Genomic DNA, 24,707 nt, shown 5'->3' with positions numbered 1-24,707 from the left:
TTCTTATTCTCTAAAAGGCCCAGCTCCCACGTTAGTTAGCATCAGGTAGATAGTAAGATTGGGATCAGGTCAGGACACCAACCAACAAGGCATGCACCGCCATGATGACATGACCTGACTGGGGCTGGTGAGCGATTAATCTGGGCGAGCCACTAGGTTCGCGACTAGTCGCCGCCAGGATGGATGAGTCTACTACTACTATCTACTAGATAGATACGGAGCAGGGGGACGAACTGTGCCCTGTATAAGGCTGAGTCGATGAAGAAAATAATACTTCGCTTGGCCTCAGCCAGACTGCCAGGTACGGTGTGGTGTACCTTGACGGGAGAGGATCGGCGCAAACGGATGGATGGTGGAGTGCAACCCTTTTTTTTCATCATGACATCAGCTTTCGTCGACGTCACTGACAACTGCCGGTTCAGTAGTGCTACTCTACCAGTACTGCTACTATGTATAGTTACAACAGTCCTTCTGGACTATAGTAACTAGATACACAGGACTAAGTATAGCTTACTGACTGGGTAGAAAGAAGTACGCCGGTGGTACTCTGTACTAGTAACTACTACGATGTACTTACTCCGTAAGAGTGGTAGTAAGTAGGGAGAGAGAGAGAACACTGAACACTGGTACTACCCAGTCAAGGGAACTACCACCTCATCATCCCCCTCGTCCCTTCCCCCTTCAGCATCATCGGCGTCATTAACTTTTCGTCCGCCTTTTAACTTTTCCTTCGCTCTTTTTCCCCTCCCTCCCCCCCCCCCCCCCCAATCCGTTCTTTTGTTCCCTTACCCTTTTCCTCTTCCCCTCCTCCCCTCCTCCCCTCTTATCCTTGACCGTGATCTCCAGGCATGCCGGTCTGCACCCTCCAGCTTCCCTGCAGCCGATCGTCGTCGTTATCTTATCATGGCCACCCTTGAGCAGCCCGTGCCCGTCCAGCGCACCGCCATCCCACGGTCCCGATCAGCCCGCCTAACGAGTCAAGGTAAGCGATCTGCGTCTCCTCCGGCTTCTGATCCGCCATGCGCGTTGTTAGCCTGTTTCATGCTGGCACTCCGATGATCGTATTATCATCATCCGGGTCTCTCCATCCTGTCATTCATTCTTGTGCCATGATCTCATTATCTTCAACATCTGCCGAGACTGGTCGGGACTGGAAACTGCGGAATGTGGTGGACTCTGGTGTAATTATACCTACATACATAGTAGCTAACCCAATGCCTCCTACTACACAGCTGCCACCGCTGCCCTCTATGTGACCCACCCGGAGCGCAGACTATCCGTTCGCGAGCCCTCTGCCGCCGAAACCGAATTATCCAGTGAGCACCCACTACTTCTCCCCTGCGCGGTCCATGTACCCGCCATCCATGCTGACTGCTTGCCCGTGTTTCAGCTTTGAAGGCAACCGGCTCCCGCCCTGGCTTCAGCCATGCGTCTGCAGTAGCCGCTCTCGCCCACGCTAGGTCCAGAGGACAGGTCACGAAAGAAACAGCCGCTGCACAGGATGCTGGCGACAATCGCCTGGCCGAGGGGCCAAGTCTGGAAGGGTATAAGGCGGCGGCATTCGTTTTCAAGGACCGTCAAGCAGTCTCTAGTGTCCCTACCGTGTCCCCAGTCTTGAAATATGACATAACCGGATCAGGTCAGACGGCGGACGCATACCTAGGAGCCACAGGCCGAGACAGGGCCCTTCATGCCGCGACGGGGGCGCTATATGCCAACCGGAAGAGATCTGACTCTGCACCATCCGAGGCACCTCGCGCAGGCATGGACGCCGATGACGTCCTCGGTGACATCGGCAGCGCCATGGAAGCCAGTAGGATTCAACACATTTCCAATACCAACGCTCGGCTCTACACGGCTTCCCCACCAGTCGCGCCCGAGGTAGAGGAATACAAACGGAAGAGCATCCTGCAAGCCGCCGCAGTATCTATGGCGCGCGACATGTATGCGGTTGTCGAAGCCAAGGAACAGGGACAGGTTGGCCTCAGTCGCATACGCTCCCAGCGATCAGTCACGGGAGCTGAGCCGATGGCTCTGCAGCAGGCGTTCAGCTTACAGGATATGGCCCAGAAGCGTGCAGCGGAGAAACTGGCTAGCATGCAGGACGAGACGGCAGTCTACCGCGAGTACTATGGGATCGAGCCGCAAACAACGCGCCCCAGCTTGCAGGTTCGCAGACGGAGAACGTCGATAGACACGGACGTCTCTTCTGTTGATGCAGAGCGATCGAAGGAGATAAGGAACCAGATGTACAGCCTGCGATCAAAGCTCGATGCAGTGGATGAGCGTAGAGAAAAGGACCGCGCACTTCTGATGGAGGCGGCGAGGAAGAATGTCGATGCCGCCATCCAAGACATGGAGATGCGTGTCTATGCGGACACCGGGCGTGCTCCTGCTGCGAGGCAGAAGGCAATGGAAGAGGCCGCCTTAGCCCACGCAAAACAGGAAAGACAGGAAACGACGACGCAGTACCCGTTGGCCGACCGCGTGAACATCAGCTCCGGAAAATACGTCGACATGGCTGATGTTGAGGCTCTTGCCCGTTCTAGACTGCAACCCACCTTTGACGAGATTGCGGACCGCGCGGAAGCCCAGCGGGCAAGAGAACTAGAGCAACGCCTCGATCAGGAAGAAGCGGAGAGACAGGAGGCCATTGAGCGTGAACGGGAGGCCGATACCAGGGCAGAAGAGAAACGGCTGAAAGGTGAGTGTTATTTGCTGACAACCTTCGCAGACCCGCAACGTTCTAATTTGGACAAATAGCACTGTTGAAATTGGAATCTAAGTCTAGAGAAGAGAAGGCTTGGCTGTGGAGCAGGAAGTTGAAGCGCGCTTCTGACAATGCACCGGACGAAAGATATACTGCAACAGGGGCCATGGATGGGGCAGCAGATGAGGTACCGGCTGAGGCTAGGCCGCAACAGACCGACAAGGACGCTGGAGCTGCTGTTTCAGGTGCTGTCGCAGAAACCGGGTCTAGCGAGGCCATGTCTAAATCCGAGTCCAAGCTCAAGTCCTGGTTGAAGGGCAGGCTGGGACGGCGATCCAGTGGCGGTACCGCTGAGCCTGCGAAGGGCGGCAAGGATGAAAGCCCGGAAGGAGCCGGAGCAGTAGATACCGAAGCAGCGACTCAGCCACAGGAAGCGGCTCAAGTGAGTGGAGATGAGGAAGTCCAGGAAGCTCGGCCAAAACAGGAAACCGAAGGCGGGCAAGGAAGAACATGGGACATTGCCCATCCAGCCGGGGAGGTCCCCGAAGTCCCAGAACTCCCTGCGGCCCCTGCAGTATCTGCTACCCCCGCGGTCCCCGAGGCTTCCACGGAAGGCGCTGTCGAGGACGAGTCTCGACGAGCGCCGTTAAGGTCTCATCCTGTAACGAGCATGGACCTTCGTGACGTGCAGATCAAGGTGCCGTCGGCCGATGAAGGCCATACGAATGGAGCACAAGGCGAGGATCAGGCGGCACAGCGCGCTTCCAATTCCTTCGAAGAGCCAGCCGCGGACAGCAAGCGGAAAGGGCTGATGTCCGGGTTCAAGAAGGTCGTCTCGAAGAATGCCCCCGAGGCGAAGACGAACGGAGTCGGGAGCAACGACATGGCTCGGAGAAGCTCCCAGGCCATCCCCACCCTGGCAGTGGAGGCGGACCGCGGCGAGAGTGCCACGGATCCAGGACTGACAGTGCCGGCTGCGACAAGCAAGCGATTGAGCAGTGGCCGGGAGTCCCGGTTCTCTGAGAAGCTGTGAATTTTGCCCTCTATGGGTTGAACATGTTGCTATGTACGATGATGTATGGAGTTTGTGTTTGTGTTTGTTTGTGTGTGTGTGTGTGTGTGTGTGTGTGTTATTTATGTCTTTTGGGGGGGGTATCTGGTATCTGGTCGGCGAGATTGCTTTTGTCGGCGGCGAACAGGGTCGGGGGAGACAAAAGGCGTTCTTCAGGGAACCCGGTCCATACGCACGTAATACTGCCATTTTGATGGATAATGATTGATTGATTGTTTTGAGGGGATCTCCGGGAGTCACTGCAGTTCAGTAGTCAGTAAGCAGCTCCACCGCCATTTGCCGCGCGGCTCCCCAGCGGCGCATCCACGTTTCCCTCCCGTCTCCACGATGCGATATCATCATCCTCCTCCTCCTCGATCCATCCGTCTGTGGACTGTCCCTCTAATGTCCTGCTTCAATTAGCGTCCAGTCAGTCTCTATCTAGGGCCACCACCTCTCTGATGCCTTACTAACCCCCCCCCCCCCCCCCCACAGTGTTTATCCCATTCTCCCTCTGACTTCCTCCCCTCCCTTTGTTTGTTTCATATATCCTTCTTCTTCTTCTTCTTCTTCTTCTTCTTCTTTTTCTTCTTCCAGTAGATTCTCGGTTGCACGCCTAGATGCCTGCCTCACACCCCCGCCAATCGAGCGTAGACCTCGACTCCCCCGATCGTCCCTTTGACAACATCATCAACTTCCGCGATGTTGGCCGAACCATCAACCAGCTAGTAGGCAAGAGGGTGCTCAAAGAGGGCCTCCTCTTCCGGAGCGCACGGGTACGTACTGTTCATGTTGTTCATGTTCACTATTGTCATGCCATGTCATGTCACCACACTGACAATGCCCAAGCTCGACGATGCCTCGGAGCGCGACAAACGTCGTCTCTCAGACGAACTACACATCTCCACAATCATCGATCTCCGATCCAGGTAGGCGCATCCCTCCACCCTCATCGCGTAGCAACTCAGGATTGATGGCCCCCAACCCAGCACCGAACACCAAATGGCCACCTCCAAACGCCTTTCTGAGCTACTGCCATCTTCCTCCTCCCCCTCCTCCTCTTCTTCTCCTTCCTCCTCCTCCTCCTCCTCCTCCCCTCCTCCAACTCCAATATCTCCACCAACAACATCCACCTCATTGACCTCCCGCATGTTCAGCGCGCCCTGATCAGTCTCACCGGCAAAGCCTTCGAGCGGACCCTCCTCTGGCGTCTGGACTGGTGGAATTTCTTGTATGCATCTTAACCCCCCCCCCACAAATTTAAAAAGCCATACAAACTCACACCCCCAACCAGCAAAGTCCTCGCCCTAGCAGCCGTCGGCTACCGCACCGACGCCGTCACCATCGTCGGCCAACAGGTCATGTCCCCGCGCGGCCTCATCGGTCTGGGCATCGACACCCTCGACAGCAGTTTCGGGGAGATGCGCGACCTCTTCGATCTGTTTGCTACCCTTCCCGCTGCTGCCGGGGACTCTGCCTCTGCTGCCACGTACCCCGTCATCGTGCATTGCACGCAGGGCAAGGATCGCACCGGGCTGATCATCTTTCTGCTATTGCTGATTGTCGGCACGGTGCCTGTCGACGCCATGACGGCGGATTATGTTCGGTCGGAGGGCGAGCTCCTCGTTGAGGCGGAGGAGCGCATGAAGGAGATTCGCGTGCTGGGGCTGTCGGAGGATTACACCAAGTGTCCCGGTGGGTTTACCCGCGAGATTCATGCGCATTTGGATACCCGGTATGGTGGCGTGGAGGGCTATTTGGCGCAGGTGGGCGTGAGTGCTGCAAAGTTGGAGAGGATTAGGAGCGTTTTGATGGCTTGAGGGGTTGGGGGAGTTGGCAGAAAGGGGAGGGAAGGGGAATGAATGTATGATGGATGTACAGGTAGACGGACGGGCTGGTCGATATTAGACGAGTATTTCTAGAGCAATTAATGGTAATGACGATCATGGTCTGTGAAACAAATGTACTTGGATATTATCTTTACCATCCAAAACGCCGATAGACAGGGTGGGCAGATAGAGAGATGGAGAGGATGATCTGAACACAGTTGGCGGAATATCAAGAAAAAAAAATTGGTAGATCAGAAAAACAACGGCTAAAGAGCAAGTCAACTGGTATTGCCAAAAAAAAAAAAAAGAGCAAGTAAATAGTAAGGAAGTGATATCCATCAACACATCCAACCAGCAGGGAACCACCCGGGTATCTAGGTATCATATAAGTATTATCGTATCCAACCACATTGCACCTTCTATGGACTCCTTCTACACGAAGGAAATCGTCCACCACTCGCGACATCGAGCCGTTGGCTCTTACACGCGCTGCCCGCGGTAGAAGTTGGCGGCTGGACCGGCCGAGTCCGTCGTTACGGGCTCCTCGTAAGTCGCATGCCCATTGGGATAGGCCGCGGTCTGTTCGGCGCGGGACATCTCCAGGCGCTTCTCGCCTTGTGGGACATGCTTGCGGGTGCGCACCGATGGCAGCAGGTCGATCACGAACGAGAGAACATAGAAGGTGAAGATGAGTGCGATCACTATCGCAGCCAGTCAGTCAGCCAGTCTGCTCGCAAAGGCATCGGTTTGGGAGAACCTACCCCATTCTAGGACGGCCGCGTCATTTCGATAATGGCCGCCCTTTTTGCCGAGAACACCAAAGGCGATGGCGAGCGCGATCTCGATGATCACGAACGAGAGCTTGATTACAAAGCTGGCCAGCAGGACCCGATGTTGGGAGCGGTAAAAGATCCCCAGGCGCCAGTATTCGCAGCAGATGAGAATGGCACTGATCAAGTATCCAGCCCTGCAAGTAAGTTAGCATGGCGAGCTCCTCTTTCCCCCAGTCCAGATTCGCAAGCACTCACAAGAACATGGCCAGGAAGCCATCATGAAGATGCGGGTAGCGAAGGGTATCGAAGATCGACAGCAGGATCAGACCCAACGCGCCCGCGATCGAGAAGCAGATCGAGGCAATGGCGCACGCCTTGTCGAACCGTCCCTTATTCGACACCAACTGGCCCGCGTGGCGCAACCACCGTTCCGACAGAAACGAAAGATCCAGGAAGACGACCGTCACGCAGCTGCCCGCGATGAACAGCGGCTTCAATCCCTGCGCACCGACATCGGAAATGTACCTGGATGGCCACGGGTTAGTATCGCGTTGCTTGCCAGGAGGTCGCGTGATCACCTACGCAATGGTCTGTCCCGGCTCCATGCTGGCGTATATCGGGGATCCTTCCCTCACCCAGGTCGCCAGCATCGCGATCAGCATGCCTAGAGATTCGAGTTAGTCGATAGAGCCGGTTTCCGGCGCATATCCGGGTGAGCAACGTACCGATCCATGTGCATGCTGACACGATGGGGAACACCCAAAATGAGACGATCCACATGTTCGGCGGTTAGTCGTGTCTGTGCGACCACAGGTTACACCCGTGTGTCAATGATCAATGAAACAGAGAATCGCCAAGATAATGGTGGTCGAACGAAGTATATCAGAGCTGCGCAGATTAGGTTTTCAGTTCGATCGGGGCGGCGCCGGAAGAGACGGAAGTGGCGGTGATCAAACCACTGTTCGTTCGTTCGTTCGATTCGATCGGACAAATAATTATTTGCCGGAGGCAGCGGCGATTCCAAGACGACCAGGCCGGGGGAGGGGGGGAGGGGGGAATAAAAGAATGAAGAAATGGGCGAGGCAGTGGAGAAGAATTGGGTACTATGTAAGTAATATTAATATTGATGAATGAATGACAACCACTCTTCGTGGTGACGAAGAGGGCCCACTCAGCCTCTCCTAAGCCAAGGGCAATAATCCAGGAAAGGATCGCAGATGCCGAGCCCAACGCGTCCGGCATGATGACCTCATCGACGTCATCCCCAGCCAAAGCCTCGATCTCGGCTCAGCCCATACTTTGTTGTACGGAGTACCGAGCACATGCATCCATCGCCCAGGCTACAGCGAAATCTTGGATTCGGATCACCCGCTCTATACCTATACCTATACCTATACGAACTCCGTTACGCTTTTATCCCAACCCGACGGCACACCACCGCAGCAAACATTCAAGGTCAAACCAGAAGTGTAATACAGTCACCCAAGAAAGAGAAACATCATGAAAGGGCACGAATTGGGTGAGAATCTAACGAGAGAGAACTCAAGGGCGACTGCTCCGCTGACGACTTCCTCCCCCTCCACCACCTCGACTCGGGGTCCCTGCAGGCACCCGGCGCTCGACTACTTCCACCACATGCCCCTCGTCCCCACTGTCGCCCGAACTACTTCCTTCATCCGCGTTGTCTTCACTGGGGGATCCTTCCGTCGCGGTTCCCGGTACCCCCTGCGTTGAAGCCGGGCTCCGTCCGCCAGCTGGAGGGTAGTCATCAAAGACACTGCGATAGTTGGAGGCGTACGGCATCGGGACCGGGCGGCCTGGCGAGCCACGTTGACGATCGGTCGGATAGGGAGGCTGTTCTCTCGGATACGGAAGCGGATACGGGGGCACCCATTGGGGATCGTCGGGAAGGGGCCGCGCAAAGGCCGGCTTCTTCACGGCTCCTGGGGTGCGAACAAGCGGGACGGAGGAAAAGCGCTCGGGGGAATAGGCTGGTTGAAGCGGGGACCGAGGCGGTGTTTGGTTCGACTGAGTCCGAGCAGACGCGAGAGGCGACCGCGGGGAAGCTGAGGTTCCAAGTGAAGCCCCCGAGGTCCTTGCCCAGAATGCATACGCGGCGTTGTTGTCGGTCAATTGTGATGGCACCCCGTGCTTGCTCGAGGATGAACTGGATCCGCTGCGTTGTGCCCCAGACTTCTTGTTCGGACTCTCGGGTGGCCTCAGACGCCGATTGCCGCCAGGTGATCCCTGGGGAGTACTTGTCTTGTATTCAGTATCCGATGCGCTGCTTGCTTGCATTCGCTTGCGTTCCAATGCATCCAACTCTGGCTTCGATAGGCGCACGTTTTTTTGACCCTGAACCTGCGCACGTCGAATCCGATCCAAAGCCTGGTCCACCAACTGCTCCTCCTTGTCTTTCATGGCTAACTGGACCGCATAGGCCACTGTGCTGTCCATGTCCTCATACAGGTCATACTCCGCCCCATCCATGGGCGCATCATCCCCATAGTCGTCATACTCCATCATCCGTCTCCGCAACCTAGGCCCTCTGTCGCCATCCATACCGGTTGGTTGTCTCGCATACAAGGAGCGAGCATCCCGCCGGATGTATGCGTCTTCCTCCTCGCTATCAATCTCCTCAACCCGTACTGCACCATCCTCCCACGGAACCGCACGCCTCCTGGTTTGTCTCCCCACTCGTGCCCCTGGTGGTCTTCCCCATTGGGGCATACCGTAAGGAGTTCGCGGCCGACCACCTAGACCGCCTCCTCGGAAAAAGCATTCTCAATTGGTTTATCCATAAAAGCGGCGTGGCCGAAGACCGACACGCCAGTGGCTCCGATCAGCCAGAGCACAGTTGCGATGGGGGAGGCCCACAATCCCAGAGGCACCGAAACGATCAGCAGTCCCGTGTACAGCTGGGAGGTATTGAACCGAGCAAAGCCCAGCTCTAGGTCGCGACCCTCGAGCTTTCCAATTCCGTACAGACTGCCCGTGACCAGAATAATGACAAAGAGGAGTAGAGGGTTTGTCAGCAAGCTGTAGATGCTGAGCATCACAAAAACGGCAGCATAATTGCTGGAGAAGTAGGACAGGTTGTAGTTCACGCGGCTCTGAACCTCGCCAAAGTTGGCCGGCTTAGACACCCGCTTGATGTCGAAGAACTCAGAGACCGGTCGCAGATTGGCGAAGCGCGTGCTGAAGGACTGGGAGCGAACGCTGTTGAACCGATCACCGAAGCGCGAGGTAATCGCGTCGATGGGGAACTGAAGAGGACTCATTCTGGTCGATCGAGTAGGGCACGAGCCGTAAAAGTAGGCAGGAGGGAAAATAGGGTAAACGGTTCGGTAGACGGTCCGACAACAAGTGCACGAGATACGGCAGAAGAGGCGACGGAAATTCACGGGGAAAATGTAGAGGCAAGAAGAGAAAAGGGGGGAAGGACTTGAGGACACTTTAGGACGGGGGGGGAATGTTGTCGACGGAACTGGCTTACTTGGCCCGACAGGAGAGGCAAGAGAAAAGAGGCGTCTGCCTAGCCCGCTTTGGTGCTCAGCGCCCCGTACTCTCGGTACGGAGTATTGTCCCTAGCAGATAGTAGTGCTCCTATGTACCATGGATACGTATCCGCCAGCCAGCACGTGGAATTCAACTGCAGAAGTAGTAATGAGAAGAAGAAGAAGAAGAAGAAGAAGAAGAAGAAGAAGAAGAGAAGAGAAGAATTGGAATCGATCTGAGGCACTGCTCCGGTTTCATGGACCCTCAAGCCCTATCAAGGATCACTAAGAATAGAATGAAAAGCAGGGAAGGACAGTGTGGAGAGGGAGAGGGTCTTTGGCCAGTGCTGGGTGCGGAAAAGAAGCCGGGATGCAGTCCTCTCACTCACTATTGGTCCATCCATCAATCATCTTCTGGCACTCAAGCAATATTCAGATCCATTTCCAATCCTCCTCGTTCCTGCTGGATGGGCTTTATGGGTGGGAATGGATGGATGGATGGATGAAGAGGAAGGAGAGACGATCTAGAAGGTAGAAGGTAGACAGACCCCGGGGGGGGCTGCTGGAATTTAAACCCAGCTCTCTCTGGCGACCTAGTACTTACTTACTTGTCCTCCTTCCCCTCCAGCCTTCTGAGCTGGATAGCCGCTTCTGCACACATCAGGTATCAATCACGTCTCTTCTCCTCGTGTTCTCCTCACAGATGGACCTTGTTCCCCATCATTGGTCCACGTCGTGCGCCTGCAGCCCGGATTTGGAGACTCGGGCAGTGGACCCGTATACAGATATTACGTCGGTACCGCCAGGGTTGTATTTTGCATACCGGATCGGGCGGTGAGCCCAGACTCACTCCATCGGCTCTTCGCCTCGTATCGTAATATCGGTAATACCGCCCGGGCCCGGGTCACCGCCTCTTTTATGCCTGATGACAGATCATAGCTACGGGTATCGTCGCCTGAGGATTTCACCTATCGTTTCGCACGCCAGAATAATAACAACCCTCGCGATGAATGAATAGGCCCAGGAACAGGAACATATAGCCCATTTGTGCAATTGACCCCCCACTTCCTCATCCCCTCTTCTCTGTCTCTCTCTGGGTCCAGCGGCTTGACCGCTCCCTGGTTTCGAAATGAAGGCCTTCACTCTCCGTCTGCTCTTGTTCGCAGCCCTGATTGCTCTGGCTGCGGCCTGGTCTAAAGAGGGTAAGTCGCCGTCTTTTTTTTTTCTTTCTTTCCCCATTGGCAATATGGCTGGCCCCGACTAAGCTCACGACTATCTCCCCAGATTATGAGATCTTCCGTATTCACGACGAAGTCACCACCGCCGAGGGTGCCAATGTGACTTTCTACGGTAGGTCGCCTCCCCCTTAACACCACATCGAATGGCGGATATTGATCTGTCTCCCTTGGTCAGATTTCCTAGGCGTCCAATCCAACGCAAACCAAGACGAACTTAACAAGGCCTATCGCAAGAAGTCAAAGCTCTTGCACCCCGATAAAGTCAAGCGCACCTTCATCGCCAACAGCTCCAAGGACAAGTCTCGGTCCAAATCCTCCCAGTCGGGCGTCCATGTCAACCAAGGCCCTTCCCAGCGGGAAATTTCTGCGGCCGTGAAGGATGCCCATGAAAGGTATGCCCGCCTGAACACGGTTGTGAATATCCTACGTGGCCCGGCCCGTGAGCGCTACGACCATTTCCTGAAGAATGGATTCCCGAAGTGGAAGGGGACTGGATACTACTATTCGCGCCTCCGACCCGGTTTGGGCTCTGTCCTTGTTGGGCTGTTTTTGGTCTTCGGTGGTGGCGCACACTACGCCGCTCTGGTCCTTAGCTGGAAGCGTCAACGCGAGTTTGTCGATCGGTACATCCGTCAGGCCCGGAGAGCCGCCTGGGGCGATGAGACGGGTGTCCGGGGCATTCCTGGACTTGACAGCGCCCCGGCCCCTGCCCCGGCCCCGGCCCCGGAACCAGAAGCAGCCGCTATGCCCATGAACCGTCGCCAGAAGCGCATGATGGACAGGGAAAACCGCAAGGAGGGCAAGAAGGGACCCCGGGCGACTTCTCGTGCCTCGGGGACTGCAACACCCACCTCTGAGACTGTGGAACCTACTGGGGAAAGGAAGCGGGTTGTCGCGGAGAACGGAAAGGTCCTGATTGTCGACTCGGTTGGCAACGTGTTCCTGGAGGAGGAAAATGAAGATGGAGAACGCCAGGAATTCTTGCTAGACATTGAGGAGATTCAGCGTCCCAGAATCAGCGACACGATGGTGTTCCGCATCCCGGTTTGGTTTTACCATAAGTCTGTGGGTAGGGTGCTTGGCTCCTCTACCATCCCAGACGACGAGGATGTTGACGCGAGCGAGGAGTCCGATGTTGTGGAACAGCCGGTTGAAGCCACCACCAGCTCCACGGCGACGTCGAAGGCTGGATCCTCCAAGAGGAAAGGAAGGCGCTCCCAACGGTCCTGAATCAGGTGATGTGGCGGGTGGTGGCCTCATTTTGTACGCAATATTCTCTCCCATCTTTCGCTCTTTTGTCGAAAGTCTTGCAAAAGTAAATGTATAAATACTAGTGTTTGGTTCGGCGTCTGTCTATTTCCCGAAAATTGCGGATATCGCAAAGAGTGTCCGACCATTCTAAAAGCATTGGCGACAGCATCGCGTCTCGTATTTCAAAATTTCCAGCCACGACTCACAAAAATCAATAACCAAATACAATAACACAGGAACCAATGAAAGAATACCAAGCCAAATTCACATCATATCATCGTCTTCATATATATATCGTCATCGTCATCGTCTCTATTCTGTTGGACTGTTCCACGCCACTTCTCCCACGCGTGATGCCGGGGCGCGGGGGAAGTAGCAGACATATATCTGATTGATATCATTCTCAGTTCAGTGAGAATGAAGCCCGAGTGCCTCTACATCATCATCTTCGCAATGTTCATGAGTCCATGGAGATTGTCTGACAGACCGTTGCCACCGGACCTCGGAGAATTCCCACCAAAGAGATTCTTTGGCAGACGGATACCAATCAAGGCGAGTAGCTTCTGCAGGACACCACTCGTGAGAAGCGGTATGACCACCAGCATCATAACCTTCATCGGGTTGCGACGAGCGTAGTCATAGATATCGCGGAGCAGACGTTTGATGGAGTGGACCACGCGCTGCACAAAGCCTGATCGGGGCCGCGCACGTCGCGACGACGATGAGGAGAATACCGACGGGCTGGACCTCCCCACGCGGCTGCCACCGCCATTCATACTGAACAGTGACGGAGCAGAGTGGCGGGCGCGCTGGTTTGAATAAGTGGATCGGCCGGAAGGAGAAGAACGTCGACGGGTATGGTGGTGGGAAGACGAGGATGAGGGTTTTCTATCAAACGGAAACCAGCCCATCTTGATTGGATTCACTGCGTGAGGTACCTTGACGCTGGGTCCAGGAAATTGAGCCACCGGTGGTGATGCAGCGCAAGGACAAAGGGATGATATGATTGATGTCCCTGAAACCGAGGATCGAAAGCACGAGGGAAGTCGACCCCTCCAAACGTACTGTGGGCTGCTAAGGCACGCAAAACGCAAGTGCACACAGGACTACCGGTAGGGAGCAGTATTGCGGAGCCGTGCTATGCTGCAGATGCACACAATTATTTCGGATCCAGCCTCCTTGCCGCATTGACTGGCTCCACTGCTAGGCAGGTTTCCACGCGGTAGATAGCAGTAGTAAGGAGATAGTATGTACTGTATGTACCTGTACGGAGGAGTAGAGAGTGTGCGGGGTGGTAGCTTGTGAATTGAGAATGGAATCCAAATAAGATAGACTTAGGAGCAGCAATGGTTCTCAGGTTTCCTGAGCAATCAATTGAAAGCATGCAAGTGGCAGCAGGCAAGCAAAATCAAGGGGAAGATGAGGTGAGACCCCCCTTCCTCAATCTAAATAGTATTACGACGACTTACTCCGTACACACTAAGTACAGGGGCCGAAGCTGAAAACAATCCCTCGTACGGCGTACCCTGCAAGTGGGAGGAGCTTCCTGAGTGGCTGGCTGCTGCTCAGGCCTCAGGGGCTTCCCGTCACGGGGGATTATTAGGTAAGGTCTGAGGTAAGCTTCAGTGGCTGTACGTAGATCGCCTAAGGCCGGAAAGGTCGTGTTGCGACGTCATCACCCGGGCGGAACCCCTCCAGTAAGTAACTGTGCTTCTTTTACCCACCTGCCTACCTACCTACTTAACTACTACCGGTGATACAGTCACACCAGGAAGAAGACACAATTTTTTTCACCTTACAGGAAATACACAGCTATGCCAAGTAAGTATGCACACGCTCGTCTTGCTATTCTATGGACCGAGTTAACAGGATGTGAACAGAACAGCGGGACTACTGTGACTTCCCATATCGAGGACCGGTGGGGACTCTGGACTGACTGTAGAAAAATATAGACAAGGTTTTAGGAGTGTCTCCTAGCGCAAATCAACAAGAGATTCGGAGTGCGTACAAACGGTATGCACATATCCCCCAGCCCCTCCATTGATTGGCTGTTGAACGGCGCAGAGAATCCCTGAAGTCCCATCCCGATCGGGTTCCTGCCGATTCCCCGGAGAGACCAGCCCGGACGCGCAAGTTCCAGGAGATCAACGATGCCTACTACACCCTTTCGGACGCATCACGTCGACGCGAGTATGATGCACGGAGAATGGCGGAGGGAGTAGAAGAGGAGCAAGACCAGGAGATGCCCCAAGGAGGCGCTGGAGGGTTTCCATGGTCTAATTTCGGCTTCGGCTCTGCTGATAGCGAACAGCGTGCATCCGACCAGTTTGGGTCGATGTTTGAAGAGATGCTACGCGAAGAGGGTCTTGCTAGCGAAGACACGGATGCCGATGGCCAAAGTCGCACACATCCAACCTCTCGCTTCTGGTCCGTTGTGGGTGGCATCAGTGGTGGTGCGCTCGGTTTCATTGTAGCCAACGCTCCTGGAGCATTGGCTGGTGCTGTCGCCGGTAACCGCCTGGGAGCAGTCCGGGATGCCAAAGGAAAGAGCGTCTACGATGTCTTCCTTCAACTTCCCTACCAGGACCGCGCCCGATTACTGAGTGAGCTAGCAGCCAAGGTTTTCCAATCCACCATGGGCCGTTGAGACCGCTGCCGTGGCGAGGAAGGTCGGGTTAGTTCGTTGTGGCTTTGATCTGATATAATAGAGTTTTTAATTGGAATGTGGCTGCAACATCATGGCCCTCTGTCAAATCATTGACCAGGCATTGTTTTGGCCGGGACAAGATTGACATCCAAGCTGTATCTAGTAGATACTTTGTTCGCGCGTTGTGTGTAACGGTGGTAGAGTTGGTTTCCCAGTTATCGATAAGCGATCCAACCCCACGCGCGGATGACCTTCCAATCTGACTTGACCGCCTTCGGGCCTGGCCGTGAGTGCCACAGCCCAAAACAGATAGGCCCGAATATTGGCCTGGAACCCCGCCGTCCCTCCAGCTCACCGCATGCGGTCGGGACACGTTCCTCCCCTGAGGAGAGATATAACCATAAATTACTCCGCAGAGTACTTACTCGATCCGAGTACTCCGTTGCCCGTCCATTCGTGTCGCATTTGAGTTACCTCTGCCTTTTCCCTTGACTCTCCTTGAACATATCTTTTTCATCATGGCCACCGAAGCAGCCAGTGTGTATCCTGCCCTGCAGGACCGTCCCTTGAAGGGCACAATTTGTCTCTTTGATGTCGACAAGACATTGACGCCTGCTAGAGGAGTGAGCCGTTCCCATGTCCTGACTGCCAGCCCTTTTAATCTTCGTTCCGATCTTGCTCTGCTCCTCATCTACGAATAGAGGCTGACTGATCATCCCTTGTCCTTGGATTCTAGACCGTCACAGCGGAGATGCTCTCGATCCTCTCCCAGCTTCGTCACAAGTGCGCCATTGGATTTGTTAGTCATTTGCATTCAATCAGGATAGGACACGGTCTCATAATCCCTAGGTTGGCGGTTCGAATCTTCCCAAGCAGCAAGAACAACTCGGAACTTCTTCGATCAACGTCACCTCCCTCTTCGATTTCTGCTTTGCTGAAAACGGCCTGATCGCTTTCCGCTTGGGCGAGCCTCTGGTTAGCAACAGTTTCATTCAATGGTTGGGAGAGGAGAAATACCAGAAGCTGGTTAATTTTACCCTCAAATACATGGGAAACCTGGAGCTCCCTAAGAAGCGCGGTACCTTCATCGAGTTCCGTAATGGCATGATCAACATCAGTCCCATTGGGAGAAACGCCAGCGGCGACGAAAGAAGGGAGTTTGAAGCGTATGTATTCATGCTAATGTTGAGCCAACTTCGATTCCAACTCCATTGACTGACGCTGTGGTCAGATATGACAAGGTGCACAACATCCGAAGGGACCTTGTGGATGCGCTCAAGAAAGAGTTCCCCGACTATGGTCTTAGGTAAGTCATGGAAAGTAATGCCGGCCGCGAGAGCTACACGTAGGGCATAGAGCTAATGACACGTCTGGATAGCTACTCTATTGGCGGTGAGATCTCGTTCGATGTCTTTCCAACAGGCTGGGACAAGACCTACTGCTTGCAGCATGTCGAGGCTGAAAAGGAGATCACGGGTATTGACTACAAGACGATCCATTTTTTTGGAGATAAGACGTTCCCTGGAGGCAACGACTATGAGATTTACGTCGATCCTAGGACGATTGGTCACTCGGTCGAGGACCCCGATGACACCATCAAACAGCTGAAGGAGCTTTTCAAGCTATAGAAAATCACAATCTTAAAGCCTCTCAACCCACCTTATTTGCTTTTTCTGGGAAAATTCGTCCGGACTGGGTAGTCAATTATCCACGCTCCATGCTACTAACAACTTGCCCTGAGGATGGGCATTTTCTAGAGACCAAACGGCAAACAACATTTTGCATATTTCTGTTGATCTCCGGCATGGGGTATATTTTTGTCCTCATGTTTATCTAATTCCACGGTATCATTTTTGGCCATAAAAATACGGTTTTATTTTCTTGACTTAGAATGGAGCTCTTCGCTTTTCCATTGGGGTGCATTCCTCCTGATGTGTATATATTTGCTAATCCTCGGGGTGGGACACCCTGCAAGATTACGGACACAGTTGGATTGTAGGGAATTTCATGCCATTTCTTGTATCCAAGATCCAGCGGGAGTATTGCTCACTTGGCTGAGATATCTATCCATCGAATCATCATGGATCTAAGGAACATGGTTTGGCCCCAGGCGCCAGGCTGCCGCCTAGAGTTAGGCTGCCCGGAGTTAGGCTGCCAGGAGCCATCTATCCACGCGGTTGGTTCATCTACGGTGTCGTTCTGGTGTCAGGGGTTAGTTTGACTCACAGCTCTTCCTAGTTCCTACAGGGATTTGGTTCCGCCGGGTCGTATCATCCGACAATTAGAGTTGTCTAACAGCTCTGTGACTTCATTTACAGCATCATCGCGTATGGCTGTTGATGCCTACGGTCCCTAGTAATATGCCTGATGGTAACCTGGGCATAGTAATCAGCGCCCCCACGAACGGGCTACCTTTCGACCAGTAAGGGCTCCTGGAAAAAGCCCGGCAAGTGCAAGCTTGACCTTGGGCCGGGTTGGAACCGTTGAAGCCGCAGCCCATATAAGGTACTTGAGACCCGCGTTCACATGATCGCCCCACCGACGGCGCTTAGCGTATGACACGAACTTTTTTTCACCGCGTTCACCGCATCGGCATTTTCTTCTACTTTCTGCCGTCGCCAACTCCTCGTTCACGTACTTTAGCTACCGCAATTTCTTTGGTCGGTCGCTAACGTCAAGATGAAGTACGTTCTGGTTTCTGGAGGTGAGTCTATCTGTCACGTCTTTTTGAATTGACTGGTTTGGCGCCTACCCATTGCGAGTAGAAGGCTAATGAGGGGCAAATCCTAGGTGTCATCTCCGGTGTGGGCAAGGGCATTATTGCCTCCAGCACCGGTCTGCTCCTCAAGACCACTGGTCTCACGGTCACTAGCATCAAGATTGACCCCTACATCAACATCGATGCGGGAACCATGTCACCGACCGAGTCAGTGCCCGCGCCCCGGTTTCCATCGACCCGTTCACTGATCGTTCTAGGCACGGCGAGGTCTACGTGACGGACGACGGCGGCGAGATGGATCTCGATCTCGGTAACTACGAGCGTTATCTTCTGACCACGCTCTCCCGCGATCACAACATCACAACCGGCAAGATCTACCAGCACGTCATTGAGAGGGAGCGCATCGGCCATTATCTCGGCAAAACCGTTCAGGTGTAGGTGCTGCAGAATTGGTATTGACGGAACTCGACAATTGGGTTTCTGACTCTCAATAGCGTTCCTCATGTCACCAACGCCATACAGGATTGGATTGAGCGGGTTGCCAAGATCCCCGTTGACGAGTCCCGGGCCGAGCCGGATGTGTGCATTATTGAGCTGGGTAAGTGCGGATATAACCTGTATGCGACAGGACTACTAGCTCACGTTCAGTAAGGTGGTACGGTGGGAGATATTGAGAGTGCTCCGTTCATCCACGCTATCAGTCAGCTCCAGAGGCGGGCCGGTAAGGGCAACTTTATCCAGATCCATGTGTCATATGTGCCCGTTGTGCCGTAAGCTCTTGGCCCATAACCCCGAATCATTGATCCAGACTGACAGCAGGTTAGGCCAGGACCCGGTGGCGAGCAAAAGACGAAGCCGACTCAAAGGGCCATCAGTGATGTTCGAAGCGCTGGCCTGAACCCAGACCTGGTATGCTTTTATCCAGCTTATCTTGTTCATTGTTGGAAGATCTCAGTTCTGGGATTCTTTGACTCTTTAAGCTGACCAATCTCTTAAGATTGCCTGCCGCTGCGAGCAGCCGTTGGAGGAGGGTACCATCCAGAAGATCGCCAATATGTGCTCCATGGAGGCAAACCAGGTTATCGCCGTCCATAACGTGACGACAACGTACCACGTGCCGCTGCTTCTCGAAAAACAGAAGCTCATCACCACGATCACTGATCTCCTCAACCTTCAGACTATCCAACGCCCCCCCGACCGGCTCGAACGCGGCAACCGTATGTGGATGGACTGGGTCGACCTTGCTCGCGGCCAGGACTATCTCCATGATACCGTGTCAATCGCACTTGTTGGCAAATACATCTCACTCAAGGATGCTTATATTAGCGTTTCTAAAGCGCTCGAGCACGCAGCTATGTTCTGTCATAAGAAGATTGAGGTCGTTTGGGTGGACGCAGGGCATCTCGAGGACGAGACTTTTGAGAACTCGCCGGCTGAGTTCCACAAGGCTTGGCATGCTGTCTGCACGGCCGATGGTGTGCTGGTTCCTGGTGCTTTCGGTACTCGGGCCACCACTGGAATGATCAAGGCTATCACATGGGCGCGCACCAAAAAGAAGCCCTTCTTGGGCGTTTGCCTTGGTATGCAGCTCGCTGTCATCGAATTCGCCCGCAATGTCGTTGGCATTGAGGATGTTGGTAGCGAGGAGCTCCACCCCCAGGCTAAGAACCACGCAATTGTTTACATGCCCGAGGTGCGTCCCCAATCTGGCTCAAAAATTGCCAGGGCTTCCTTCCACTCTGAAGACTACTGCTAACGGATCAAAACTAGGTTGACAAGGACAAGCTCGGCGGTACCATGCGCTTGGGCAAGCACCCATGTATTTTCCAGAAGGGCACTGAGTGGTCGCGACTACGGGCGCTTTATGGACCCTCGACGTCGCAGATCGAGGAGCGTCACCGTCACAGATACGAGGTCAACCCAGACATGGTTGACCAGCTCGAGAAGGCTGGGTTGTCTTTCATTGGCAAGGACGTCAAGGGTGAGCGCATGGAAATCATTGAGATCCGTGACCACCCCTGGTTCGTGGGTGTGCAGTTCCACCCCGAATACCTCAGTCGCGTACTGGGCCCGAGCAAGGCATTCTTGGGTTTCTTTGCCGCCGCCGCCGGGTGTTTGGAAGAGGTCACGGAGGCCATCAACCAGGGTCAGCGCAGCCTTGCGAGATCAAAGCAATAGATTGAAACCCCATGAGGGCCTGCTGGAGTTCAAGGAAGGGAAGGTTCATATATAGAGAGCAAGAAAAAAAACTAATGTACCTGGTGAGGAATAGTCGACATGTTTAATGGTTTGGCCAGCTTCTGATACGCGCCGCAACAGTGTAAGAGGGAACAATTGTCTTTTTTCCGTGTAGAACCCCCCTGCTGCCGAAGGCCGCTGAAAGGAACATATCTTAAACCATCCGTTGGTAATTGATTGCTGATAGTTATGCGCGGTTGCCTACTCCGTAGCGTGCAGGCGGAGAGGCGCGTGTTAGTCATCGGGCACTTGCGGGCCATCATCTGCCATCTGAGAGAGAAAATGAACGCTGGCCAACCAACCAACCTGTTACGCATAATGGCGCCGCATAAGTCTGTGGCTGAGGTGACCCGTTCCATCCTGCCCCATCTGACCACTTGGAACGGCTCCTCCTCGCGCACCACCATCACTTCTCTCCAGACCAGCGTTCTCCCAGCAAGACGCCAACGGCAACTACACACCCCGAGTCTCTCACCTTGCTCTTCCATACGCCTCGCCATAGCTGCCCGAGGGACTGGCGCATCCACATCGTCAGTGATCGCACGGCGGTTCCCTCCATCGAGCCACCAGGCCGCTGAGCCCCTTAGCACCCCTATCCGATACAATGCTCGGAGAGCCTTCCACACGTCCGCTCCGCGTCAGCGGGATCACCATTTCGATACCTTGAAGTTTGTTCGACGATTGAAGAATGAAGGGTTCAGCGAGGAACAGGCCGTTGCTATGATGAGGGTTCTGGATGATGTTATCCAGGAATCCATTCAGAACTTGACCCGGACTATGGTTCTTCGAGAAGGTTAGCTGACTATGCCCCCGATACTCTGGGCAGCGCAGTGACTGGGGGGAGCTGGGACTGGCCAACAAACCCAAGCCAGCTGCTGTCTGATTTCCCTCAGCCATGCCAAACAGGTCAAAACCAGCCACAGGCCCGCGCCATGTGTTGTCCTCTGAGGCCCCCTTCTGACGTCACCACAACAGATACCGAAAGATCCGCCTACACTCAGAAAGTCGACTTCGCCAAGCTCCGCTCCGAACTCCTAAACACAGACTCTACCGAAGCGCAGCTAACTCGCTCATCGCATGAGAAGATTGCCGCCGATCTCGCCAAACTCAATTCCCGTCTCCGTGATGAGATCGGGCGCACTCAAGCGTCGGTGCGTCTTGACCTAAACCTCGAGAAAGGTCGGATCCGGGAAGAAGCGAATGGACAGGAAATGCGTATAAAGGAGACTGAAACACGGATTGAACAAGAGGTGGCTGGCTTACGAGAGCGCGTGGAGGCCGTGAAGTTTTCCACGCTACAATGGCTCATGTAGGTTGCATCGGACTCGATCGGACTCGCCATGGAGTACAAAGCTGACATGTATTAGGGGTGTCTGCACCGGTACCGCTGCTATGATTCTTGGTGCCTGGCGTCTTTTTATGTAACCCGCTGTCGGCGCCCATTAATCCCCCCCCTTCCTCCTTTTCTTTCTTCTTTATATTTCATGTGTTCCATTAGCGATCCCATGGCTGCCGGCATCTTTGATTTTGTTATGTGAAGGAGGCGTAATAGATAGATAGATACAGGGTGGGATGGGCTCACTGGATGAAACCACGCAACAGACCGGCTAGGAGCACGAAGATACCAGATACTAGTGGTTATCTTTTACCGCTAAGTACTGCACTAGCTCGGCTACCCACTCGGCTAAGCGTCCTGTCCTCTGAAGAATCAAGAATGACAGGCCCCCGGCTGATAAGGGAAATGAACATGTCACCGGCATGCACTTATCGTCGTCGGCCCAAGAGAGGGGAAAGAACGCCATCGGATGCAATTGGCCGACTGGCTGTGCAGGTACGACGGAGCTCCCACGGAGGACTAGGAGTACTAAATACTGCTAGTGGAGCGAAGCCGTTCCTGCCCGCATTGGCGCAGCTTATCATCATCATCATCGGGACGCGGCAGGAACAAGGGGCATGCATTGCATCCCTCATATCCTTGCTTCCACTAGCAAGTTAGTCTCCCCTACTACTACATTCATCCTGGCCCGTGAATGGTCGCCTGCTGCCCCATGCTCTTCTTTTGCGTCAATGACCCCGTCCATATCGTCACGAAGTCCGACTGACCGCAGAAGATAGACGGTCTACGATGACCCCCGCGAGGTCTTCTACCACTGGGATAGATAATATCTCCGTCTCGGAAATTATGGCCAGGCGCCCCGCATACTAACTTACTAGTTAGTAGTCACGGACGTAGCATGCATCATGCGTTGTGCCGTTTTCCCCGAGTTCCTTTTCCATAGTACAAATACCGTCCTCAACCCAGGGGACGAGTACTAACAGTAGCTTCTGTTAGCAATACTCCTGGACATCAGGCCTATCCGCGACTGGATCCTAGCGGTAGCACTCGGGGTGTTTTGTTATACACACCAACACCCGCTTGAGACAATACAGGTCGGACTCGCGTCATCCCCCTGCATCTAGTGTATCGCCGACTTCGAGTACACCACATTGCAGGACAGTAGGCAGCCTGATAAGAACGAGTAAGATCCCGCATACACTATTGTTTCGGGCTATAGCAACCATGATGGCTTCCTGGTATCGCACGCTCTGGCTTGGGGGCCTACTCTTTCTCCCAGCTTGGGCTACTTTGGAGGAGGTCTTCCAGGTGTATCAGCCGGTTCCCACCGAAGGCTCTGGTAGCTCTGCGTGTAATGAGGAAGTGCTGTTAATGGACTATGTGTTCGGGGAGAGCTATGGCGAACCATACATAGGTATGGAGAGATGTCCCACGACCTTGCCATGCATGCTAATATGAAGTAGGATTCTACGAGCCCCCTCTGTGCGACTTCGATACGGTTCGAATCAATTTCACCGTTTCCTCTAGAGGAACGCAGTATGATAGGCTGGGACTGATGTATCTTGGAGACACCGAAGTGTTTCGGACATCAACCGCGGAGCCAACGAGCAATGGAATTATCTGGACTTATGTCAAAGACATGTCCCAGTTCAACGTACTGTGGAAAGAAAAACAAAAGCTGATATTTGACCTTGGAAACATTGTCACTGATGTCTATACCGGGTCCTACAATACCACCCTGACAGCGTATTTCTCTTATGAGGGCAATGTCAAGACTCCAGATGCTATTCTTCCCATATCTGCACGAAAGTCGGCACAGAATGCATCGAGTGACTTTGAGCTGCCAACGGACAATGCCACAGTGCAATACCAATTCCCCCCGACAACATCCCGTGCCGTTGTGTCTATTTCTGCTTGTGGTCAATCGACAGAAGAGTTCTGGTGGTCTAATGTATTCACCTCCGACGAATGGTCATTCGACAGCGTTGACGGTGAACTTTACGGGTACTCTCCTTTCCGAGAGATCCAGCTCTACATTGATGGAATTCTTGCTGGTGTAGTCTGGCCATTCCCCATCATTTTCACCGGTGGTGTCGCACCAGGATTCTGGCATCCCATTGTTGGAATCGACGCCTTTGATCTCCGACAGCCCGAGATTGACATCTCCCCCTTCCTGCCTTTGCTCACTGATAATCGCACTCATACGTTCGAAATCAAGATCACCGGTCTGGATGTATCAGATGATGGGGAAGTCACCTTTTCTGACACCGTTGGCTCTTACTGGGTGGTAACCGGGACCATCTTCCTGTATCTGGATGAATCGGCATCATATTCAAGTGCAGGCGGTCAGGCGCCGGAGGTAATTGCGCCCGCGCCGACGTTCACAGCCACGCGAGAGCTTGTCCAAGATTCCACCGGTGTGAACGAAACGCTGACATACTCTATCCTGGCCGAGAGAACCCTCACAGTGAAGTCATCGGAATTCGTGTGGAGCCAAAACCTGTCATATTCCAATTACGGGCTGATTAACCAGGAAGGACTGAGCCAAAGCAATCTTCAACATACCTTTGGGAAATTCTCGATCGCACAGCTTACCGGGAATAAGACTTCCAGTGAGGTCATTTTTGAATATCCTCTATTCATGAATGAAACGTATGGCCTGCTGGCCGATGATGGGCTTACAATCAGCGCCTGGATGCACAGAGGATTGGATATCGAATCCACCGGCGGGCTTGGTGTCTCGACTTTTACACTCACTTCTGGCCCACTAGACCTGCACACCGAGCAAAAGGGCACGGCATTCTATGAGTCTACAACTAACGTTTCGATCTCGACTGGTGACACGACTGACTTCTTTGAAAGTAATGCTGCTGGGGTGACATACCACCGGGACGTCCATGCAGTGAATGGCTCGGTTGTGTACGATACAGTTAGCTAAACGGTTGAAAAGCTCTTCGACCAGGGTTCTGCAGACGCTTTATCGGAGTAGCATTATCAATCAATATTGATCTGAATTGTCACTTGCCGGTAACCCTCCAGGATGAGCTCTAATAACACATAAACACCCCCGTATCCCTCCGCGGAACATAGACATGTCTCACGGTTGTCTCCAGAATCCAGTGCTCCGCCAAAATTGCGAGGTGTGAAGGTTAGTACTGAGTACCTTACATAGTACTATTAATAGTAAGTAGTACATACCTGGTACCTCAGGAACACTCACTTACCCTGACTAGTACTACTAATAGTGGGTGTTTATGACGTGCATGTACCATACAAGGGTGGACTTGGGTCAAAGTGTAAAATTATCCAATCAGGCTGTTTGACTCTGAGGCCGAGGAACGGAATCTTCCGGGTCTAAAGTGAGCCTTACTTGTTGATACTACCAGCACGTACCCCACGTCCGATAACAGTGCCCTGG

The 24,707-nt window shown here is 53.7% G+C and overlaps 13 protein-coding genes across 13 annotated transcripts; 9 read left to right on the top strand and 4 right to left on the bottom strand.

The window, feature by feature from the left end:
* The first annotated feature begins 772 nt into the window (after positions 1 to 772).
* On the top strand, positions 773 to 4,004 carry BO70DRAFT_363756 (uncharacterized protein). Its single transcript, XM_025543650.1, has 4 exons — positions 773 to 982; positions 1,233 to 1,316; positions 1,391 to 2,704; positions 2,764 to 4,004. The coding sequence occupies exons 1-4, from the start codon at positions 904 to 906 to the stop codon at positions 3,741 to 3,743; spliced, it is 2,457 nt and encodes an 818-aa protein (XP_025397557.1). The 5' UTR covers positions 773 to 903; the 3' UTR covers positions 3,744 to 4,004.
* A 377-nt stretch (positions 4,005 to 4,381) lies between these two features.
* ptyA (putative tyrosine/serine protein phosphatase) lies at positions 4,382 to 5,584 on the top strand (the record flags this gene model as incomplete). The annotated part of the gene is made up of 4 exons (XM_025547274.1): positions 4,382 to 4,537; positions 4,611 to 4,641; positions 4,791 to 4,992; positions 5,056 to 5,584. The coding sequence occupies 4 exons, from the start codon at positions 4,382 to 4,384 to the stop codon at positions 5,579 to 5,581; spliced, it is 915 nt and encodes a 304-aa protein (XP_025397556.1).
* Positions 5,585 to 5,883: 299 nt separating this feature from the next.
* On the bottom strand, positions 5,884 to 7,028 carry BO70DRAFT_363754 (uncharacterized protein). The gene is made up of 3 exons (XM_025543649.1): positions 6,619 to 7,028; positions 6,352 to 6,557; positions 5,884 to 6,291 (listed from the first exon to the last, which is right to left on the bottom strand). Exons 1-3 carry the CDS (start codon positions 6,624 to 6,626, stop codon positions 6,071 to 6,073), a joined length of 435 nt encoding a protein of 144 aa, XP_025397555.1. The 5' UTR covers positions 6,627 to 7,028; the 3' UTR covers positions 5,884 to 6,070.
* An 877-nt stretch (positions 7,029 to 7,905) lies between these two features.
* On the bottom strand, positions 7,906 to 9,093 carry BO70DRAFT_295299 (uncharacterized protein; the record flags this gene model as incomplete). Its single annotated transcript, XM_025539507.1, has 1 exon — positions 7,906 to 9,093. The coding sequence occupies one exon, from the start codon at positions 9,091 to 9,093 to the stop codon at positions 7,906 to 7,908; it is 1,188 nt and encodes a 395-aa protein (XP_025397554.1).
* BO70DRAFT_90749 (putative COPII vesicles protein Yip3) lies at positions 8,916 to 9,881 on the bottom strand. The gene has a single exon (XM_025548836.1). The coding sequence runs from the start codon at positions 9,642 to 9,644 to the stop codon at positions 9,120 to 9,122; it is 525 nt and encodes a 174-aa protein (XP_025397553.1). The 5' UTR covers positions 9,645 to 9,881; the 3' UTR covers positions 8,916 to 9,119.
* Positions 9,882 to 10,989: 1,108 nt separating this feature from the next.
* BO70DRAFT_354169 (putative endoplasmic reticulum DnaJ domain protein Erj5) lies at positions 10,990 to 12,328 on the top strand (the record flags this gene model as incomplete). The annotated part of the gene is made up of 3 exons (XM_025541853.1): positions 10,990 to 11,062; positions 11,145 to 11,210; positions 11,274 to 12,328. 3 exons carry the CDS (start codon positions 10,990 to 10,992, stop codon positions 12,326 to 12,328), a joined length of 1,194 nt encoding a protein of 397 aa, XP_025397552.1.
* A 228-nt stretch (positions 12,329 to 12,556) lies between these two features.
* BO70DRAFT_90719 (uncharacterized protein) lies at positions 12,557 to 13,384 on the bottom strand. The gene has a single exon (XM_025548835.1). The coding sequence runs from the start codon at positions 13,258 to 13,260 to the stop codon at positions 12,784 to 12,786; it is 477 nt and encodes a 158-aa protein (XP_025397551.1). The 5' UTR covers positions 13,261 to 13,384; the 3' UTR covers positions 12,557 to 12,783.
* Positions 13,385 to 14,063: 679 nt separating this feature from the next.
* Positions 14,064 to 15,343, top strand: BO70DRAFT_90626 (putative DnaJ chaperone (Caj1)). Its single transcript, XM_025548834.1, has 4 exons — positions 14,064 to 14,170; positions 14,230 to 14,244; positions 14,302 to 14,362; positions 14,414 to 15,343. The coding sequence occupies exons 1-4, from the start codon at positions 14,164 to 14,166 to the stop codon at positions 14,994 to 14,996; spliced, it is 666 nt and encodes a 221-aa protein (XP_025397550.1). The 5' UTR covers positions 14,064 to 14,163; the 3' UTR covers positions 14,997 to 15,343.
* A 25-nt stretch (positions 15,344 to 15,368) lies between these two features.
* Positions 15,369 to 16,893, top strand: sec53 (phosphomannomutase SEC53). The gene is made up of 5 exons (XM_025543648.1): positions 15,369 to 15,619; positions 15,733 to 15,795; positions 15,846 to 16,162; positions 16,228 to 16,302; positions 16,375 to 16,893. Exons 1-5 carry the CDS (start codon positions 15,515 to 15,517, stop codon positions 16,622 to 16,624), a joined length of 810 nt encoding a protein of 269 aa, XP_025397549.1. The 5' UTR covers positions 15,369 to 15,514; the 3' UTR covers positions 16,625 to 16,893.
* A 722-nt stretch (positions 16,894 to 17,615) lies between these two features.
* On the top strand, positions 17,616 to 20,032 carry BO70DRAFT_363745 (putative CTP synthase). The gene is made up of 8 exons (XM_025543647.1): positions 17,616 to 17,700; positions 17,787 to 17,922; positions 17,973 to 18,149; positions 18,210 to 18,313; positions 18,368 to 18,485; positions 18,540 to 18,624; positions 18,713 to 19,408; positions 19,486 to 20,032. Exons 1-8 carry the CDS (start codon positions 17,676 to 17,678, stop codon positions 19,891 to 19,893), a joined length of 1,749 nt encoding a protein of 582 aa, XP_025397548.1. The 5' UTR covers positions 17,616 to 17,675; the 3' UTR covers positions 19,894 to 20,032.
* Positions 20,033 to 20,271: 239 nt separating this feature from the next.
* On the top strand, positions 20,272 to 21,429 carry BO70DRAFT_411155 (CCDC90 family protein; the record flags this gene model as incomplete). The annotated part of the gene is made up of 3 exons (XM_025547273.1): positions 20,272 to 20,746; positions 20,929 to 21,262; positions 21,321 to 21,429. The coding sequence occupies 3 exons, from the start codon at positions 20,272 to 20,274 to the stop codon at positions 21,376 to 21,378; spliced, it is 867 nt and encodes a 288-aa protein (XP_025397547.1). The 3' UTR covers positions 21,379 to 21,429.
* On the top strand, positions 21,403 to 22,336 carry BO70DRAFT_90535 (uncharacterized protein). The gene is made up of 3 exons (XM_025548832.1): positions 21,403 to 21,784; positions 21,842 to 21,944; positions 22,065 to 22,336. Exons 1-3 carry the CDS (start codon positions 21,539 to 21,541, stop codon positions 22,157 to 22,159), a joined length of 444 nt encoding a protein of 147 aa, XP_025397546.1. The 5' UTR covers positions 21,403 to 21,538; the 3' UTR covers positions 22,160 to 22,336.
* Positions 22,232 to 24,552, top strand: BO70DRAFT_90544 (uncharacterized protein). Its single transcript, XM_025548833.1, has 3 exons — positions 22,232 to 22,703; positions 22,753 to 24,472; positions 24,523 to 24,552. Exons 1-2 carry the CDS (start codon positions 22,514 to 22,516, stop codon positions 24,225 to 24,227), a joined length of 1,665 nt encoding a protein of 554 aa, XP_025397545.1. The 5' UTR covers positions 22,232 to 22,513; the 3' UTR covers positions 24,228 to 24,472; positions 24,523 to 24,552.
* Positions 24,553 to 24,707: the final 155 nt, after the last annotated feature.

Source organism: Aspergillus heteromorphus (genome assembly GCF_003184545.1).
Source record: "Aspergillus heteromorphus CBS 117.55 chromosome Unknown BO70scaffold_20, whole genome shotgun sequence".
In the NCBI taxonomy this organism is placed as follows: domain Eukaryota; kingdom Fungi; phylum Ascomycota; class Eurotiomycetes; order Eurotiales; family Aspergillaceae; genus Aspergillus; species Aspergillus heteromorphus.
Note: the sequence above shows the minus strand (reverse complement) of the source record. Positions and strands in the feature narration are given on the sequence as shown.

Excerpts from the sequence above, each read along its gene's own strand:
- BO70DRAFT_363756 (XM_025543650.1), top strand. The coding sequence starts at position 904 with ATGGCCACCCTTGAGCAGCCCGTGCCCGTCCAGCGCACCGCCATCCCA. Across the intron at positions 983-1,232 it reads AGCCCGCCTAACGAGTCAAG|CTGCCACCGCTGCCCTCTAT; the intron begins GTAAGCGATCTG and ends CCTACTACACAG. Across the intron at positions 2,705-2,763 it reads AGAAGAGAAACGGCTGAAAG|CACTGTTGAAATTGGAATCT; the intron begins GTGAGTGTTATT and ends TTGGACAAATAG.
- BO70DRAFT_363754 (XM_025543649.1), bottom strand. Across the intron at positions 6,292-6,351 it reads CGCGGCCGTCCTAGAATGGG|TGATCGCACTCATCTTCACC; the intron begins GTAGGTTCTCCC and ends TGGCTGCGATAG.
- BO70DRAFT_90749 (XM_025548836.1), bottom strand. The coding sequence starts at position 9,644 with ATGAGTCCTCTTCAGTTCCCCATCGACGCGATTACCTCGCGCTTCGGT.
- BO70DRAFT_90719 (XM_025548835.1), bottom strand. The coding sequence starts at position 13,260 with ATGGGCTGGTTTCCGTTTGATAGAAAACCCTCATCCTCGTCTTCCCAC.
- BO70DRAFT_90626 (XM_025548834.1), top strand. Across the intron at positions 14,363-14,413 it reads ATTCGGAGTGCGTACAAACG|AGAATCCCTGAAGTCCCATC; the intron begins GTATGCACATAT and ends TGAACGGCGCAG.
- sec53 (XM_025543648.1), top strand. The coding sequence starts at position 15,515 with ATGGCCACCGAAGCAGCCAGTGTGTATCCTGCCCTGCAGGACCGTCCC. Across the intron at positions 15,796-15,845 it reads ACAAGTGCGCCATTGGATTT|GTTGGCGGTTCGAATCTTCC; the intron begins GTTAGTCATTTG and ends CATAATCCCTAG. Across the intron at positions 16,163-16,227 it reads GAAAGAAGGGAGTTTGAAGC|ATATGACAAGGTGCACAACA; the intron begins GTATGTATTCAT and ends CGCTGTGGTCAG.
- BO70DRAFT_363745 (XM_025543647.1), top strand. The coding sequence starts at position 17,676 with ATGAAGTACGTTCTGGTTTCTGGAG. Across the intron at positions 17,923-17,972 it reads GGAACCATGTCACCGACCGA|GCACGGCGAGGTCTACGTGA; the intron begins GTCAGTGCCCGC and ends TGATCGTTCTAG. Across the intron at positions 18,314-18,367 it reads TGTGTGCATTATTGAGCTGG|GTGGTACGGTGGGAGATATT; the intron begins GTAAGTGCGGAT and ends ACGTTCAGTAAG.
- BO70DRAFT_90535 (XM_025548832.1), top strand. The coding sequence starts at position 21,539 with ATGAAACCACGCAACAGACCGGCTAGGAGCACGAAGATACCAGATACT. Across the intron at positions 21,785-21,841 it reads TTGGCCGACTGGCTGTGCAG|CCGTTCCTGCCCGCATTGGC; the intron begins GTACGACGGAGC and ends AGTGGAGCGAAG. Across the intron at positions 21,945-22,064 it reads ATCCTTGCTTCCACTAGCAA|ATAGACGGTCTACGATGACC; the intron begins GTTAGTCTCCCC and ends TGACCGCAGAAG.
- BO70DRAFT_90544 (XM_025548833.1), top strand. The coding sequence starts at position 22,514 with ATGATGGCTTCCTGGTATCGCACGCTCTGGCTTGGGGGCCTACTCTTT. Across the intron at positions 22,704-22,752 it reads CTATGGCGAACCATACATAG|GATTCTACGAGCCCCCTCTG; the intron begins GTATGGAGAGAT and ends AATATGAAGTAG.